Source organism: Rasamsonia byssochlamydoides (genome assembly GCF_041956645.1).
Source record: "Rasamsonia byssochlamydoides strain NRRL 3658 unplaced genomic scaffold VTN77scaffold_12, whole genome shotgun sequence".
Classification (NCBI taxonomy): Eukaryota; Fungi; Ascomycota; class Eurotiomycetes; order Eurotiales; family Trichocomaceae; genus Rasamsonia; species Rasamsonia byssochlamydoides.
The window spans coordinates 120,903-136,541 of record NW_027192395.1 but is presented as its reverse complement, the minus strand read 5'-3'; the positions used below and the strand labels follow the sequence as shown (position 1 = coordinate 136,541).

Below are 15,639 nucleotides of genomic sequence, written 5' to 3'. Positions count from 1 at the left end.
ATTATGGAGCACGTCCTCCCCGATCGATACGATACGATAGTCTGGTGGACATGACTCCGACTCCGTAATACGGAGTAAGCTAGCTACATGGCTGCTTTGAGCCCGGACATATGGAATTTGGGTTCCATAAGGGTTAACAAGGTTAATTTATTTACACAAGTTACTTACCTAACCTAATTACTGGGAATAAATATTTATAAATATTTATAAATAACAGGCAAGTAATAATACAATAATACCTAGGGCTAGGTAACCTGCTCGTTACTCCGTACTCCGTACAGTACAGTACAGTGCAGATCGAACCGTCGAAGACAAAGTCCACAAACACAAGGCTATGACTATTAGCGTGCAGAGTGTAAATTGTTGACAGACAACCTTATTAGTTGACAAGACAACGGACGGAGTGCTGCACGTTCGGCTTCGGCTTGGCTTTGGCTTTGGCTTCGGCTTCGTTTCGTCGCGTCTTCCTCTGCCGCGTTTTAATATGGAGTAGGTTTTCCAGACCGCTCTAGGCGGTGTAACATACGACTATACCGGTAGGTAGATAGGTAGGTAGGTAGGTAGATAGATAGGACCATAGGTAACTCATAACTAATAACTGCTACGGTTGCATACTTCCTAGGTATGTACTTACTGTCCTCGTGATAGGCATATCTATCCTTCGAGGTGAGACAAGTCTTCCGAACTGCTCTGACTATTGTTTTTTCTGGAGTACATTGTAGCCGATCTCTATCTATGCTCCTGATGTCGCTTTGATCTATATTATATGACATGAGATCTGTATGTAACTGCAAGAAATTCGATCAAGATTTAACGTTTGATGTAGTTGCTTTACTGATAAAATAAAAAAAAAAGAAAAAGAAAGACAAAAGATAAAATAACAGGAAAAGGAGAAGAAAAAAAAAAAGGACAAGCTGAAGAGACCAATCATCAATCGATTATATCAGTATATTTACTCTGTATATTTAATCTTTAGCATATCTGTAGATACAGATAGATATAGATGTACTGTACTGTAGATAGCGTAACATAACGTTCAGGAGTTACAAGAAATCTACCTAATAGTAAATAAATACCAGTGTTATTGTTTGTTTATTATGTTGTTATGTTGTTATATTATCGTCATACAATCCACGCATGCGTGGAATCATCATAAGTACTCCGTAAATAAGGAAATATAACCCTGTAAGTAGTAAACTACTATATATATAAGACAGACAGCCCTAATTCGGGTTACTGCTGTGAGTTATAACATGTTGAGTAGGTAGATAAATGTAAAATCACTGATTCACTTTCAACAATCTCAACCTTAGTTTTCATAGATAGATAGATAGATAGATAGATAGATAGATAGATAGATAGATAGATAGATAGATAGATAATTTGTAATATTTATGATCTCCCTTTTTTTTGAGGGAGTGATCTTCACCAGGGATTACTACTACTGTTTTTTTTTTGTTACAGGTGTGCAGCATTTCCATATACAGTGCCAGAGAGTCGATTATCCCTGCGAGCGGTGATAACAGGATTGCATTGATATTATAATTAATTAATTAATTAACAATTGTCATTATTATTGTCCTGGATCTCTGTGCAACTGTACCTAAGTACGTAAGTGAACAAGTACGTAAGACAAGATGATGATGATGAGATCCTCAGACTCAGACTCAGACAACTTCCCCGTAATTAGGTAAGTCTGGAGTCGGTGGTTGCTGCGCATGTACTCTGTAGTAAGATATTCCTCATCAGTAGGCGAGATAGGCGAGGTAACAGTGATCTATTTATTTATTTATTTATTATTAGCGTGTGTCTGAGATAGACTGATGATTATAGTAAGCAACAAGTATAGTAAACAAACTCTAACAAACGCAAAGCACTGCAACACTATTGTCATTACCATTATTATGTTAAAAAAATAATAAGGCTAACTATCAATGTTGGAAGAAAGCCTAAGTAAGGCACAGAGTACTGAATGAAACCCCTTATACAGCGCCTACCTACTACCTAGGTACCTAATTAGCGACCTCTTCCCCTCTGTAGGAGTTTCAACCGACACTCGGATTATTATCATTGTCATTATTGTTATTCTGCTCTGTATGTTGATTATTGACAGAGATCCATCCATTGCTTGCTAGATAACTGTTGATGCTATTATTAGCTACCTACCTAGCTAGCCTTGTGACAACCCCTACAGGACTGACTGCTGGTTGCTGACTGCTGACAGAGCATGCCAACGGCCAACAGCTACCTGCCAAGTAGACATGCCACGTAAATAGCAACAATAACGACCAGACCTGTCAACTGAACATGTTGGACAGGATAGTTAATTGATGTTTTTGCTGTTGTATACTAGTAGTTACTCTGTACTCTGTACATACATGACTTGTCTTGTAGACCTTGCAGATAGACAGACAGACAGACAGGGGCTTTATATAATGTATGTACATTACCTACTCCGTAAGTACATACATACCTAAGAGACTGAATTAGAAATCCGATCTGTTCCCCCATGTCTGTCTCTTTCTTTTTCTTTTCTTTTCCTTTTTTTTTAAAAAAAAAATCTACTTAACTACTTTAACTTACTAGCCAGCGGTTCAGTGGTTTTGTGGTCGATGATCGACTATCTATCTCTATCTCTATCTCTATCTCTAACTATAATTATATCGATTGAGTTACAGTATGTATGTAATGTACAGTATGTACAATGAGTTAGGTTCATACCATAGAATCGAATCCCAAACCAAAAAAAGTATATATCGCCACATATATACAACTTGTAGACTGTTTGCAGACTTATAGTCTGTACTCTGAAGTTTATGCTATAGACTGCCTTAGGTAGACAGATAGTCTGGCCTTGACCTCGACTGGACTGGACCTGGACTGGACTGCTTTGCTTCAGTAAACCCACGCAAGGATAACATGTCATACACAGCTGAGAACTGCGGTCAGTCCGTCCATGTGAAGTTATTATAAATTATAACCCTTGCTTATTTGCCTTGCTCGGATAGAACCGTACTATATACATATGTACATACATATGTAACTAGCTAACCTAAGCCACAGAGCAACATAACAATAAATCCTCCCCTCCAGGCTTGAAAGCTTATCTTCGTCTTCATTTCATCTCCGCACTTCACCTTCACACCTGTAAATAAAGCCAGCAAACGGGTATCTCCTGTTGCTAGCGGGGACATCGTCAGGAATAAAGTAATTGTGGCTGGGCCTGCTGTAGCAGAAGTGCACAGGAAGCAGCTAGGTATCTATCTAGGTAGTATACAGAGTAGTGTGTATGTACAAGTGTAAGAATGTAACAGTGCTGTTGGTACTGTACGAGCGTCCGAGATGAGACGAGACGAGACGAGACCTGACCGGACAGGACAGACTGAACTGGACTGACTAGCTGGAGAGGGCGAAGAGGGCGATAAGAGCAACTGACTAACTGACTTCACGCACAGTCAGCAAGCACAAGGCCCTGGACATTGGGACACGGACACGACACTGGCATTGGCATTGCAGAGTACTCTACTCCCTCGTACAGTACAGTACGGAGGATGGTGTGACAACGGCTTCAGACTTACATCCAGCTCGTAAGTAAGTAAAGTTACGCCATCTCATCTTGCTTGGGATTAGTGCTTATCATCAGCAGGGCCACAAAGTGGGGGATAAAAAACAACAAACATAAAAACAAAACAAAACCGCAGATCCCAAGGGAGGACCTGCGGACCCCGGTAGAAAAAGAAAATGTACTGTACGGTTGTACTAGTATTGGTGTTGGTATTGGCAAATAGAATAAATAGTATTCTTTCTTCCCCGTATGTATGCTAGTAGAATGCAATGTAAGTTCAATTGAATTGACACAAAGAAAAGTAATTCAGCTGACAAGGTTGTTGATAGAGGAGAAGAACTCCTCTCGGACCCCTCTCTCCACGGGAGAGGAACATGGACTGTTTTCTCCATTAAACAGTTGATCGTACAGTAGAAGGTGCATTGCAGATGCAGATGCAGTCATCATCCATAGCGGATGTCCACTTTGCAGTTGCAGACGACAAGGAGGGCGGACTGGAGGCACGCTCCCCAGATGTTGGTGGGGGCGTTAGTCCATGCAGTCATATTTTAAGGATGCGCAGAGTACGGAGTACTCCGTACATGATCTAAGAATGCCTGCTGCAGTGCAGCCAGCCCAAGTCATCAACGCTAGTCAAGCGGATATTCAGCAGTCCAGTCTAGTCACCAGAAGACAGACAGGGCTGAATGAACGACTGACTGTATCAGCACGATCCTGGGCTGACTAGCTGCATTAGCAGTCGGCTTCTTGCAGCCAGCTTCTGCAGCAGCGGAATGGAATTTCGTATAAAGTCGAGTCGAGTCGCATTTGTGGACCCCAGCGCCGGCCAGCACCGTAAGAAAATCCGTCATAGCATCGCATCAGCCGTGGACTCGTTCATGTAAGATGCACACTGTGAATCGACTTGCTGATCCTTGCATGTTTGTTGCCAGTTCACATCTGACGCATGTAAGACGCCGACTTGGGCCCCAGCTTTTAGACCATGTTCAACTTCCCCGCTGATGACTGCAACAGTCTGAACTGCTAGAGTGCCGCTGCTGCTGGCAAGTCGCCAACGCTGATCAAACAACGCTGTGGGCCGGCTGATTGAATCCACTTGATCAAGACTCAGTGGCTTGCTGATACATCGATGATCTGTCGTTGAGACGATCAGCTAGTATCCGTCACGCGATGATGAGTAAGTCGCCTAATCGAATCCGATCTGATCTGTAGCAGTATCAAATGCGGTGTAAATATCGACGCATCTGGTGGCCAATTTCTTTTCTTTTCTGTGGCTTCTTTTTTACAGATCTCCTTTAGGCACAGACGGAAAGGCCGACGGATCCCTCAACCGCTCAGCGTTTCTCCTCGCAATCTCCATATTGCGTAACCTGTTGATACGCATCTGATAGAAGTTTCTGTTTGTTCCGTATCAGCCAGACGAACGAATAATAGCATATCAAGGCGGGGCCATCATCTTGGTAAGGCTGACAGACGTACTTGTGTAGGGCGAAAATTCGCGGTGAATCGTCCGTCTTGGATTCTCCTGCTGCGGCTGCTTTCTTGATAGCGTCGATCTGTTTTTCGTTAGTTCTGATAAGCTGTGCGTCTTGAGAACGACTGACCTTATCATTCTTCTCCTTTTCGTCATCGTCTTTCCCCGCTTGCTTCGAATCTTTGTCTGCGTCATTTTCTTCGTTCGTCTTGTCTTTACCCTTCTCTTTCTCTTTCTCCTTCTTCCTCTTCTGCTTCTCCTCATACTCCTGCTTCACCTTCTCAATCTCCCGGGCCATAGCCTCCTCTCTCTTCCTTGCAGCCTCCTGTTCGGTATCGACAACTGGCGAGCAGAATCCGCGATCCTTGAGATGGATCGGGCAGATGTAGAAGAAGTCCTTTTTTACATATTCATGTTAGCACAATACGACTATTTCTCTATCTTCCTCCTTTCTAACAATCTTGCTCATAAAATTTATTTTTATTCCTGGTTTATTGGTTTCTTACTTTATTATCAGGCGTGATCAACACACTTGTCGATGGCTTGTAGCAGACATAACACGCCTTGGCCGCGTTGTCCGCCACGCGGCGGTGATGCCACACATTGGGAAGAGACATGGTTGGCGAAGAGATTCCGGACAAGATAGTACTGTAGGAATATGGTATGTCACTGAAGCGGCAGATTCCTGCGGTAAAGATCAACAATGTCCTGAAAAGAGTGTATCTTATAGTTTTCGTTCGTGCGGTGGATTTGATCCCCGCATGAAGTTAAGTTGTAGAGTACATGGCTTAAATAAATGGGCAGTGGACAGCCAATCAGCAAATGGTCACGTGAATGATCTATAAATTATAGCCTTGATAATACTGATTTCGATAATAAAGACACAAAAAAATTAAAAAAAATATCTAGTTAATAAAATAAGCTGAATTATTCGTATTCGTATTCGAATTCGATCAGAAAGTGAATCATGTCATGACCCGCATACGTGTACATACAGTACTACTAATCTATCTGTTAGCAAGGACAATGCTCACAGCAGAAAAATATCCTTCATGGCTAATACATATCAGTATCTATATACACACGCCCTCAAGCCAATTTACAAAATTAACAAGTTGTAACGACACAAGGCAGAATCCAGCAAGGAAGCCTGACATATCGTTCACATAGAATCCAACTGTCAACATCCATAATTCTGATGATGAAATAACCAGGATCGACCTGCGCTACTCAGTGACGCCACCCGCCGTCAACCTGGACACGACACTCGGATCCATATTCTGCGCCCGTCGCCTGGCATCAATCCAGACCATGAACTCGCCATAACTCTTCGGCATAACCTGGATATCCTTCGGGACGAGGAAAGTATAATTGAACACGCCGGTCGACTTCTTCATTCCGTGCTCGACGTCGCGGACCTTGGAGTCGACGCGCACCTGCACTTTGGTATATTGTCGTTTAGTTCCGTCCTTCTCCTCCTGTGACAGGAGAGGGGGGTCTGTGTATGAGACTGTCGCCCGCAGGTATAGCACGCTTCCGACAGGGACGGGATTCTCAAAGGTGCTTGGATCCAGCGAGACGAATGTCGGCCTGCTGTGCGAGAAGGACGCGGCGCAGCAGAATGCGAGCTCAAACGTCTGCTTCAGCAGGAAGCCGCCGAAGATCATGAAATTATGGCGGTTGCGGTCTTGGGGCTGCATGATCATGGCCGATTTGAGGACCGTATCGCTCATGCTGACAACATTTGACGGTCTTTTAGCGCCTGAATCTGGATCTACACCACACATCAGTCAGAAGACCAACAACGACGAACAAAAGGTACTCACTCAGATACGACATCTCCTTTGTCCACATCGCGTGGATCAGGTCGGCCTCTTCATCGTTCGGAGCTTGTTCTAGCAAACTCCTTTTCCGTAACGCCTTCTTTGCTTTGTAGTTTTCCTCTCCTTGCTTGAAGAGGCGACGCTCCTCCTCCGTTTCTATCAGCAGTGGCGCAACGGGGACAGGTCTGTAGACATATTAGCAAAGATAGCTAGCTGTCAGTCGATGGATACTTGCTCACTTCTTCGTCACTGGATCCAGAGAGACCATGGTGAAAGCGCAGGTAATCAACACGTCCTCCGGCTTGACCTTCTCTCCGTTCGCAGGAGCCTTGGCAACCTGAAGGGATATTTCCATGCTGGACCGCCCTGTCGCGTAGGTGACTTGGCCGCTGAGCTCGAGATCGCAGATCTCTTTGAGCGGGTGCCGGAGCGAAATCCGGTCTACGGCTGCAGTCACGGTCGTAACGGCATCACCCGTATGCCGGTACGCGATCACACCAGCCATGGCATCGAGATCCATCAGGAGAGAGCCTAACCTAGACGAAATCAGCAGAGGCATGACGATATCAGACATGACAATATCAGTCCAGGATTTACCGAATATGCCCCGACGCATTGAGATACGTATCAAGAAGCCACTTGTCTTGAGCGAGAGGAAGGACCTGAAATTCGGATCAGCAAGTACTGTACATGCGATACAACTTCTGACTGCTGACATACCGCAGAAAAGTAGCTATCCGACATCTTCTTCGGCGTCAGGTCTGGCTTCGGCGCAGCCTCAGCGGCTGCCTTTCCGTCCCCATGCTTCGCCTGCTCGCGACTCTGCGTGAGCGCATCGAGCCACGGCGTCTTGACGCGCATTGGCATCCAAGCCGGACGAAACGTCGCCGCCGGCTGACTGGCGTGGAAGTCCCTCAGGAGAAGCATCTTTGCGCGGGCCGTGGCCCCCTTCGCGGGGGATGCAACGCATCTGGAGCTGGCTATTCGTTTGGCGATGCCGAACATCTTTCTGTTTACGCTCCAACCTCCAAGAGGTCAGGTCTGGACAATTGCTGAGTCAATGGCGATAACGATGCTTTGTAAGCTTTGACTGATCACTGTTCTGTTCTAGACGGGTTCCCGCGCCCGCCGTCTCGGCTTAAGTCGGCGGTCGCTGACTCGTTCCGTCGGATGTAGATAATGAATGATTGATATTCGGATATCTACATCGGATATCGACATCGGAAGTCGGAGATACTTGTCATCCATCTGCTTCAATTGTAATTCGACAGTATCCATATATTATTGTTTTGCCCTATGACTTATGCTATACAGTACATCAGAGTGTTGATGTCACGTGGATGCATGCATCACGGGTTATGATGACATCATCGTACTGTTCCTAACTTAGGTAGGTAGGTAGATATGTAGATAGATTGTATTTATCGTCGCTGAAGACACAAATTTCCCAGACGATTCTATTTTCGAGGTGGAGATTATATTTCTGTATATTACAGGGGAAAACGATTGTCACACAGAGGAAATGGGGCCATAGTTACTGGTATTATTATTAGGTATTTCTTCTAAATCCATCACCAGCAAACTCCAGGGTTCAGCTGCTGCCAGCATTTCCGCAAGCATAACTTAGCGACCATCATTACCTAGGCAGGCAGGCAGGCAGGCAGGTAGGTAGGTATGTAGATAATTAGATGTACTGTACCTAAGTTTATTTGACTTTAGGTAGATAGTTAGGTAAGCAAAGCAAGTCTCTTCTCGACCGAGAGGGACAGACCTAGAGGTGCGTCAAAATGAAGTCATCAGTTTAAACAGATCTGAAATTCAATAGAAAGAGGAATGAATGAAGGGCTGCAGCATGTCAGAAATACGAGTTTGGACGTTCTCATCGAGAGAGAAGGGCAACGCTACCGTTATAGACTCCTCTCCTGTATAATAAGTAGTACAAGAATCAAGCCCAATAATATTAGACAGCTATATTGAATTGGGGGAAACGAAACTAAACGAAACGAACATCATGAGCGACCCGTCGAACCCCAACATCCAGAAACGGTCGACCCCTCAATGGGCGCTGTACCAGCGAGAGAACTTGTGGAAAGTGAACGAGGGTAACTGGCCGCCATTTGATACCGGTAAGTACAAGTCCTTGAAGTTTGACACAGGCTGTAGTTACCTGCTAACGAACAAACACACGTTCTTACAGACCCTAAGGAACTGGAAGAAAAGGCAAAGGAGAAGCTGAGCCAAGGGGGATGGTATGTATGCTCCTTCAGAGCGATGGAAACTTTCGTTCAGCCTCTGCACGAGAATTCTGATCTGACAGGTCTTCAGGTACTACGCTTCCTCAAATGCAGGATTGTCGACGACGCATCTCGCCAACCGGCAAGCCTTCTACCGCCATCGCATCATCCCGCGCATGCTCGTCGACACCAATCTGCGGGACACCGCGGCGGAAATCTGGGGCCACAAGGTCTCTGCACCCATTGGCTTCGCCCCGATCGGCATCAACAAGATCTACAACCACCTGGCCGAAGTCCCCGTGGCAAAGGTCGCAGGCGAGCTGAATCTGCCGTACTGCCTCTCCACCGCAGGGAGCACGCCGATCGAGAAGGTCGGAGAGGCCAATGGCAAGGGTCCCCGATTCTTCCAGCTATACATGCCGCACGACGACGAACTGACGCTGTCGCTGCTCAATCGGGCCTGGAATTCGGGCTTCGACGCCCTCCTCCTCACCGTCGACACCTGGCAGCTGGGCTGGCGGCACGACGACATCGCCAACTCCAACTATGCGTTTTACCGCGGGTTCGGGGCCGATCTCGGCCTGTCAGACCCTGTTTTCCAGAAACGCTGCGCGGAGAAGGGCATCGACATCGGCGCAGATCCGGTGGCTGCTTCCACGCTGTGGATCGACAGTATCTGGCACGGGCGCGCCTGGTCGTGGGACAAAATCCCCTGGCTGATTCGCGAGTGGAAGCGCATCTCAGGAGGACGACCGTTCGCTCTCAAGGGCATCCAATCCGTTGGAGATGCAAAGAAAGCAGTCGAGTATGGCGTCGACGGGATTATCGTGAGCAATCATGCGGGGAGACAGATCGATGGTGCCATTGCCAGTCTGGACGCGCTGGAGAACATCGTCAACGCGGTTGGCGACAAGACCTATGTCATGTTCGATTCAGGAGTCCGGGGCGCCAGCGACGTCGTCAAGGCTCTCGCATTGGGCGCCAAGTTCGTCTTCGTGGGCCGGCTGTGGGTGTGGGGTCTGAGTATCATGGGCGAGGAAGGCGTTCGCCATGTCATGAAGTCTCTGCTGGCAGACCTGGACATTCTCATGGCCGTCGGCGGTTTCACCAGCGTGAAGGAGTTTGACCGGACAATTCTTGGTGCGTCGCAAATCCTGCGTTCCTCCACTAGATGTCAATACATTGCTGACGGATTTCTTCTGCCAGAGTCATATCCGAAGTCATACACGCTTATTGCTGAGAAGTCAGCAATTTGACCAAACACAAACCTGTGGAATGTATATTAAAGCTCTGCTTAATAAGAGTTCGGCCTGAAGAAGCGTCAACCAATGCAATTCTGGAGCAACCTCAAGTTGAGAGAGTGAGGATTCCAGACGGAAGCTAGGTTTCGATTTTGGGACATGCGGTCACACGGACCAAACTGTTTCTGCGCTAAACTGTTCTGCCTTCCATTGAATTTCCCAGGTATCTAGATATAAATAAGGTATTGACCTAGGAGTACAAAAAGGGTATATATAAAAGCAAATCTTTATCAACTGAAAGCCCAGACTCCCGCCAGAGAGAAGGAGAGCCTTCTCCGTAATGAAAGCAGAATATGAAGCAAAGCTCCGTTCCGTTGACGTTGGCCGTAAAAATCGACCGACCAAATGTCAACAGCACGTTCAAAACCACCATGAAAGTAATGTACATGGGGGAAGAAAAAGGGCATGACTGGGCTACATGTGAAGTGAAATCGCGACATACACGATGCAAAATGTCGTCGACGAAAGACATGAAGAAAAAAAAAAGTACATAATTACAAGTGACAAGACCCAACAGGTGAGGGCGATTGTACAGGTAGACATCACGAAGAGAATATCCGATAAGGATAGACAAGACGAAAGGAATGCAGCGTAAGGGTATACGTAAAGAATGAAGAGGCAGTGATAATAGAGATCGGACATGCGTTTGCAAGGTGGGACATGAACCCCTGACAGTGGAAAGAGCAGACAGTCACCGGTTCAAGTTTCACAGGAAGTTGGCGATGGGAGATAGACACAGCATACTGGCCAAGGCGGCGATAGCAACCCCAGAGTGGATACCAGCAGTCGTGGCAGCACCTCTGAAAGTGGTGGTATGGCTTGTGGACTCAGCGGTTTGTGCAGCATTGGTCGAGCTTGTGCTGGACTCCGAAGCTGCGGCAGTTGGGTTCCCTGTCACGGTTCCAGTTGTGGACACTTCAGCATTTTTCGTTGGAACTGGGGAGTCAGGACGGCCGGCAAAGCCAATTCGATTGTTGTCGTAATCGAATACCGTGTAGACGTTTTTCAGGAACACATCCCCCAGAAGCCAATCGTCAGGTCCGAAAGTCTGGAGACCGACGATATTCGAGAGGCAGGTCGTGCCAGAACTATCTGTAGGGGAGCCGACATAGTCCTTGGGAGAAACGCCGTATGTAACCCCCGAGAAAATAAATTGCACCTCCGCTGTCGAGTTGCAAGGCAGGAGGAAGTTCTCACCCACGGGCGAAGATCCAGGGATAAGAGCATGGATTGCACTTGCATCGGCGGGAGGTATCAAGATGAAGGAAGTGCCGGTATCAATGATGGCCGACTTGCCGGTGAGGTTACACGCCTTCCCATCCACGCTGGCGTCCTGGACGGGGATTTCCCAGCGCTCATTGTTCGAGAGGGTGTTGGTATAGACGATGTCGCCGGTGAACTTGGAGGTATCGACACCGCCAAACGTGATTTCTCCGTCCTTGGTCCCGTCTGAATCGCGCTGCAGGCTAATGCCGATGATATTCGACTTCAGCGATTTGGAGGCGGCCATGACGTCCATCACCGTGGGTACGCCAGTCGTACTGGAGTTCAATCGCCCTAATCCGAAGATGCCGTCCATGGGATAGTTCAAGAAGTCGTTCGATGCGTTGGAGGCCAAGCCAAAGGTCAACTGCAGGTTAAACCCGGCAAAGGAGACAGTGTCACTCGCGAGAACTCCTTCAACGGTACCGGTGCCGTAACCGACGTCGAAGGGGGTGCTCGTCATTTTCAGAGTGGCCGAATCGCTGCTGCCAAGGGTATTGTGCAGCTGACAGGCCTGTGCTGTGCAGTCGGAACCGAAAACCCAGGTGTTGATGCCACCGGTATCCAGCAGCATCCACATCTCCTGATTCTTTGAACCAAAATTGACGACGGAAAAATACGAGTAGTCATGGTCATCTTCATCAATCGCCATGCTATTTGGTGCTGTGGGCGCGTTTCCCATCACCGCGGCGTAGTGGTTATCTCGCTGCCTCTGCGACTCTCTGTTAGCAACAGCTCTCGATAGGAGGGGATTCCAATTGTACGTACCAACTTTGGACCCTTCTTCAGCGTCAAGGTTTCAGGTTTGACGTCCCCATCCCCGGAGTCAATCCCGAATCTGTACGGGAAAAATCGACTCGTGAGCTTACTGATGGCAGAGGTGCCGCTCGACGATGGGGCGTTGAACTGATAGGGGTAGAAGGCAGAGACGCCTGTTGACAGGAAAACTGCGCAAAGCACACATTGAGAGAGATACATGATCCCGAACGAGGATCTAGTTACCAGGCACGACCGACGACTTCATTTGATGATAAGAGAGGGTCAGATATCGGCGAGTTTTAAAGATTGGACGCCAGTGAGAGTCCGCGGCTGGAAGGAAAAGGCCGGAACACGACGGGTACCTGCAGGCTGGCGAGTCGTGCGTGTGACCTGACAGAGTGGCGGGAGGCTTCAATTGGGATCTATCAATAGATTCTATCGATTTTGTCCCAATTGGATGATGCTGAGGGGCAGTACGGGGTCGGAACGATGCTATACAATGCAAGACAAGCAGACTTAAGGATAGACAAGAAAAACAGATCGAGGTCGTACTGTATGTACAAGCAGGGAACGGACCTCGATCAAAAAGAAGAATTACTATTAACCATTAGAAAAACAAGCAAATATCAACGACAGAAACGACAAAAAAACACAGGCAACAATCGCGGTGGCGGAGGAGAGGATTGAAAAAGTGAGGCCTCCAGATGCAAGGAGAGGAGAGCAGCCAAGGAACACCCCCCCGCCCCTTAGCCCGTGGCTGGCCAGGGTCCTTCCCAGGTTAGGACTGCCTAGGACTGCTTAGGTTAGGCAGGTGGTCTATAGGACGAACCTAGGAAGGAACTGGTTGGCACCACGGTCAGTGCATGCATGGTGACAAGCCACCGCTGCTCCCAGCTAGGTTAGCGCGCCTCCCGATTGTTGCTTTACGCCGCCAAACCCGTGGAGAAGCCCCTGACGCTTGCCAGGTCCTCTCAATTCGTCCGAAAGAAAGAGCAACCAGAGTACTCCGTAAGTACATGCATGTACGGAGTACTCGGTACACTACGGAGTACAAGAGAGGACCTTTGTCTCAGTCTACTACTACTATCATGTGAAAGGTATCTTGTACGAGTGTTCCACACACAAGAAAAGTCATTTGTCGCTACAAACGTTTCTTCAACTCCCGTAAAAATAGGCTAACCGCGTACGGAGTACTTAGGTAACCCTAACAGTGAGCTGCGTGCTAGCTCAAGGGACCAGGCCAAGGTAGGACTAGGGACTCTGTACATCACTCGAGCGAGTCGAGGCCAAGATAAGAAAGCCAACATGAAAGGTTGCTGCCTCAGGACCGTGCACGACATAGTAAGGTGTTGTGGAGTAGGACAGTAGGTATTACTCCGTAGTCCGTGCTTCGTACGGATACTCCATACTCCTACTCCGTACTCATCCAGTCATCTCCGTTTCTGTTGACGTCAAGAGAATAAGACTTGTTTGTACGGAGTATGATAATGTGAAAAAAGACAGGTCAACTCTGAACTGCTGCTATTATTAGATATGCAACTGTCTTTCGAGTTGTGCTATATACTCCGTACGGCTAATGTATTCCGTACACTGTACAGTACGGATAGAGAACTAACCATGTCATGAAGTGCAACGCTTGGCTTCCGTGGGGTCGATACCAACCTCCTTGGGCAATCACGAGACAGGGGTCGCTGTCAGTCGTAATTAGACCTCTAGCTCTAGCTTGGACGTTGGTCTTCCCCATACTTGTCCAGAATTAGAAATGATAGCTGGGGATGTTGCACTGATGCCGTCATAGACTCATAGTAGTAGTAGTACCCCGTACAACTATGGAGCGTTGGAGGGACTTTCACTACTCCGTACGTGTGCTGCACTGATAAGCAGATCAGGCGCTCTGTACGGCAGTACTCCGTACGGAGTGCTCTGTACTGTTCAATTGCATAAATAGACAACCTCCTGAACCCTCTGTGGTAGAATGATAGCGATACCATTATGGAGTACTCTGTACACAAGATCCTTTCCTACTACAAATGCAACCTAAACGCAGTTAAGCCCGGGTATTTATTGGGCAATAAAATGTACTGTACAGCACATTAGGTAGGTAGGTATACCTACTGCAGCGTAGTTAGAACCATCGAGTATGGAGTACGGAGTAATAATAACAAGTCAACAACCTTAGCGACCAGGCATAAAGAAACTTGTACGGAGTACAGTACATAGGGCTAGTATTATCCTTTTAGACCGTCAATCTACCAATTATGGAAAAGAGAAAAAAGGCAAGATAACCTGATTTACTGGTCCTGGTTTCCTGCTCATGCTAAATGCGGATTAGAATAAGTGCTTGCTCCATCCACAACTCCAGGGGTGTCAGGTCGTTACCCTACTTAGGTACTCCGTAGACAGTATTACTCCGTACAGGCAACAAGGCATGAGCCATCCGCAAGCCAAGTCAGGATCCTGTAATAGTACATGTAAACAACTCTATGTATGTATGTATGTATGTACATACATTACAGATCAGAAAATTAAATTCCCTCAGAGATTTCTTGTCCGACCGGAGTCCTCGGGCCGACCTTCCTTTCATAAATAAATAAATAAATCACAGTCACACAAGGCGTTGATTGTTAATCGTTAATCGAGCCGTATGTTGTGCGTGTGTGACTGATTGCCTAGGATGGGGTAAAAAAAGAGAGAGGGAGGGAGGGAGAGATTACGTAGGTGTATGCAGGCATGACTCGTTCTGTCAAGAAAAGAAAGTTTGAGTATACGATATACGGGTGTGACCCCAGGCAGGTTTCTGTACTGTACTTTGATGCTCCTGAAAAGTGCAGCAGTGACTGATACCAGGGAATAATCAATACTGTAATCTCCACAATGTGAACTTATTTATGAAGTGGTACAGTACAGTACAGCAGGCGTTGAACCGATGCCGGTAAAGATATAGTCCGTCCGCAGACACTGGGGTGTTTGTTTATACAAGGATGCTATAGCGATGCAATTGAAAACAACAAAGCAAGATTATTCGGAAGGAAGCACGACAATTGATATCAGGATGAGGACAAAACATCAATCAAATCAAACCAGATCAATTGGCCTAGTCAACGGGTAGCCATGACTCAATAGATCGACAGGACGGATCTGTCGAGGCTAATATATACAGAGTATGAATATTCGAATGCTTAAACTTCCAGAGCAGACTCATGTCGTGTGCTCGTTCAGT

At 47.0% G+C, this 15,639-nt stretch overlaps 4 protein-coding genes across 4 annotated transcripts; 1 reads left to right on the top strand and 3 right to left on the bottom strand.

Moving 5' to 3' along the window:
• Window positions 1–4,847: 4,847 nt before the first annotated feature.
• VTN77DRAFT_1178 (uncharacterized protein) lies at window positions 4,848–5,656 on the bottom strand (the record flags this gene model as incomplete). The annotated part of the gene is made up of 4 exons (XM_069416881.1): window positions 4,848–4,962; window positions 5,045–5,121; window positions 5,170–5,436; window positions 5,546–5,656. The coding sequence occupies 4 exons, from the start codon at window positions 5,654–5,656 to the stop codon at window positions 4,848–4,850; spliced, it is 570 nt and encodes a 189-aa protein (XP_069280132.1).
• A 609-nt stretch (window positions 5,657–6,265) lies between these two features.
• On the bottom strand, window positions 6,266–7,789 carry VTN77DRAFT_1177 (uncharacterized protein; the record flags this gene model as incomplete). The annotated part of the gene is made up of 5 exons (XM_069416880.1): window positions 6,266–6,813; window positions 6,866–7,047; window positions 7,102–7,398; window positions 7,460–7,524; window positions 7,583–7,789. 5 exons carry the CDS (start codon window positions 7,787–7,789, stop codon window positions 6,266–6,268), a joined length of 1,299 nt encoding a protein of 432 aa, XP_069280131.1.
• A 1,483-nt stretch (window positions 7,790–9,272) lies between these two features.
• Window positions 9,273–10,352, top strand: VTN77DRAFT_1176 (uncharacterized protein; the record flags this gene model as incomplete). The annotated part of the gene is made up of 1 exon (XM_069416879.1): window positions 9,273–10,352. The coding sequence occupies one exon, from the start codon at window positions 9,273–9,275 to the stop codon at window positions 10,350–10,352; it is 1,080 nt and encodes a 359-aa protein (XP_069280130.1).
• Window positions 10,353–11,103: 751 nt separating this feature from the next.
• VTN77DRAFT_1175 (uncharacterized protein) lies at window positions 11,104–12,638 on the bottom strand (the record flags this gene model as incomplete). Its single annotated transcript, XM_069416878.1, has 2 exons — window positions 11,104–12,372; window positions 12,429–12,638. The coding sequence occupies 2 exons, from the start codon at window positions 12,636–12,638 to the stop codon at window positions 11,104–11,106; spliced, it is 1,479 nt and encodes a 492-aa protein (XP_069280129.1).
• Between the last annotated feature and the right edge of the window lie 3,001 nt (window positions 12,639–15,639).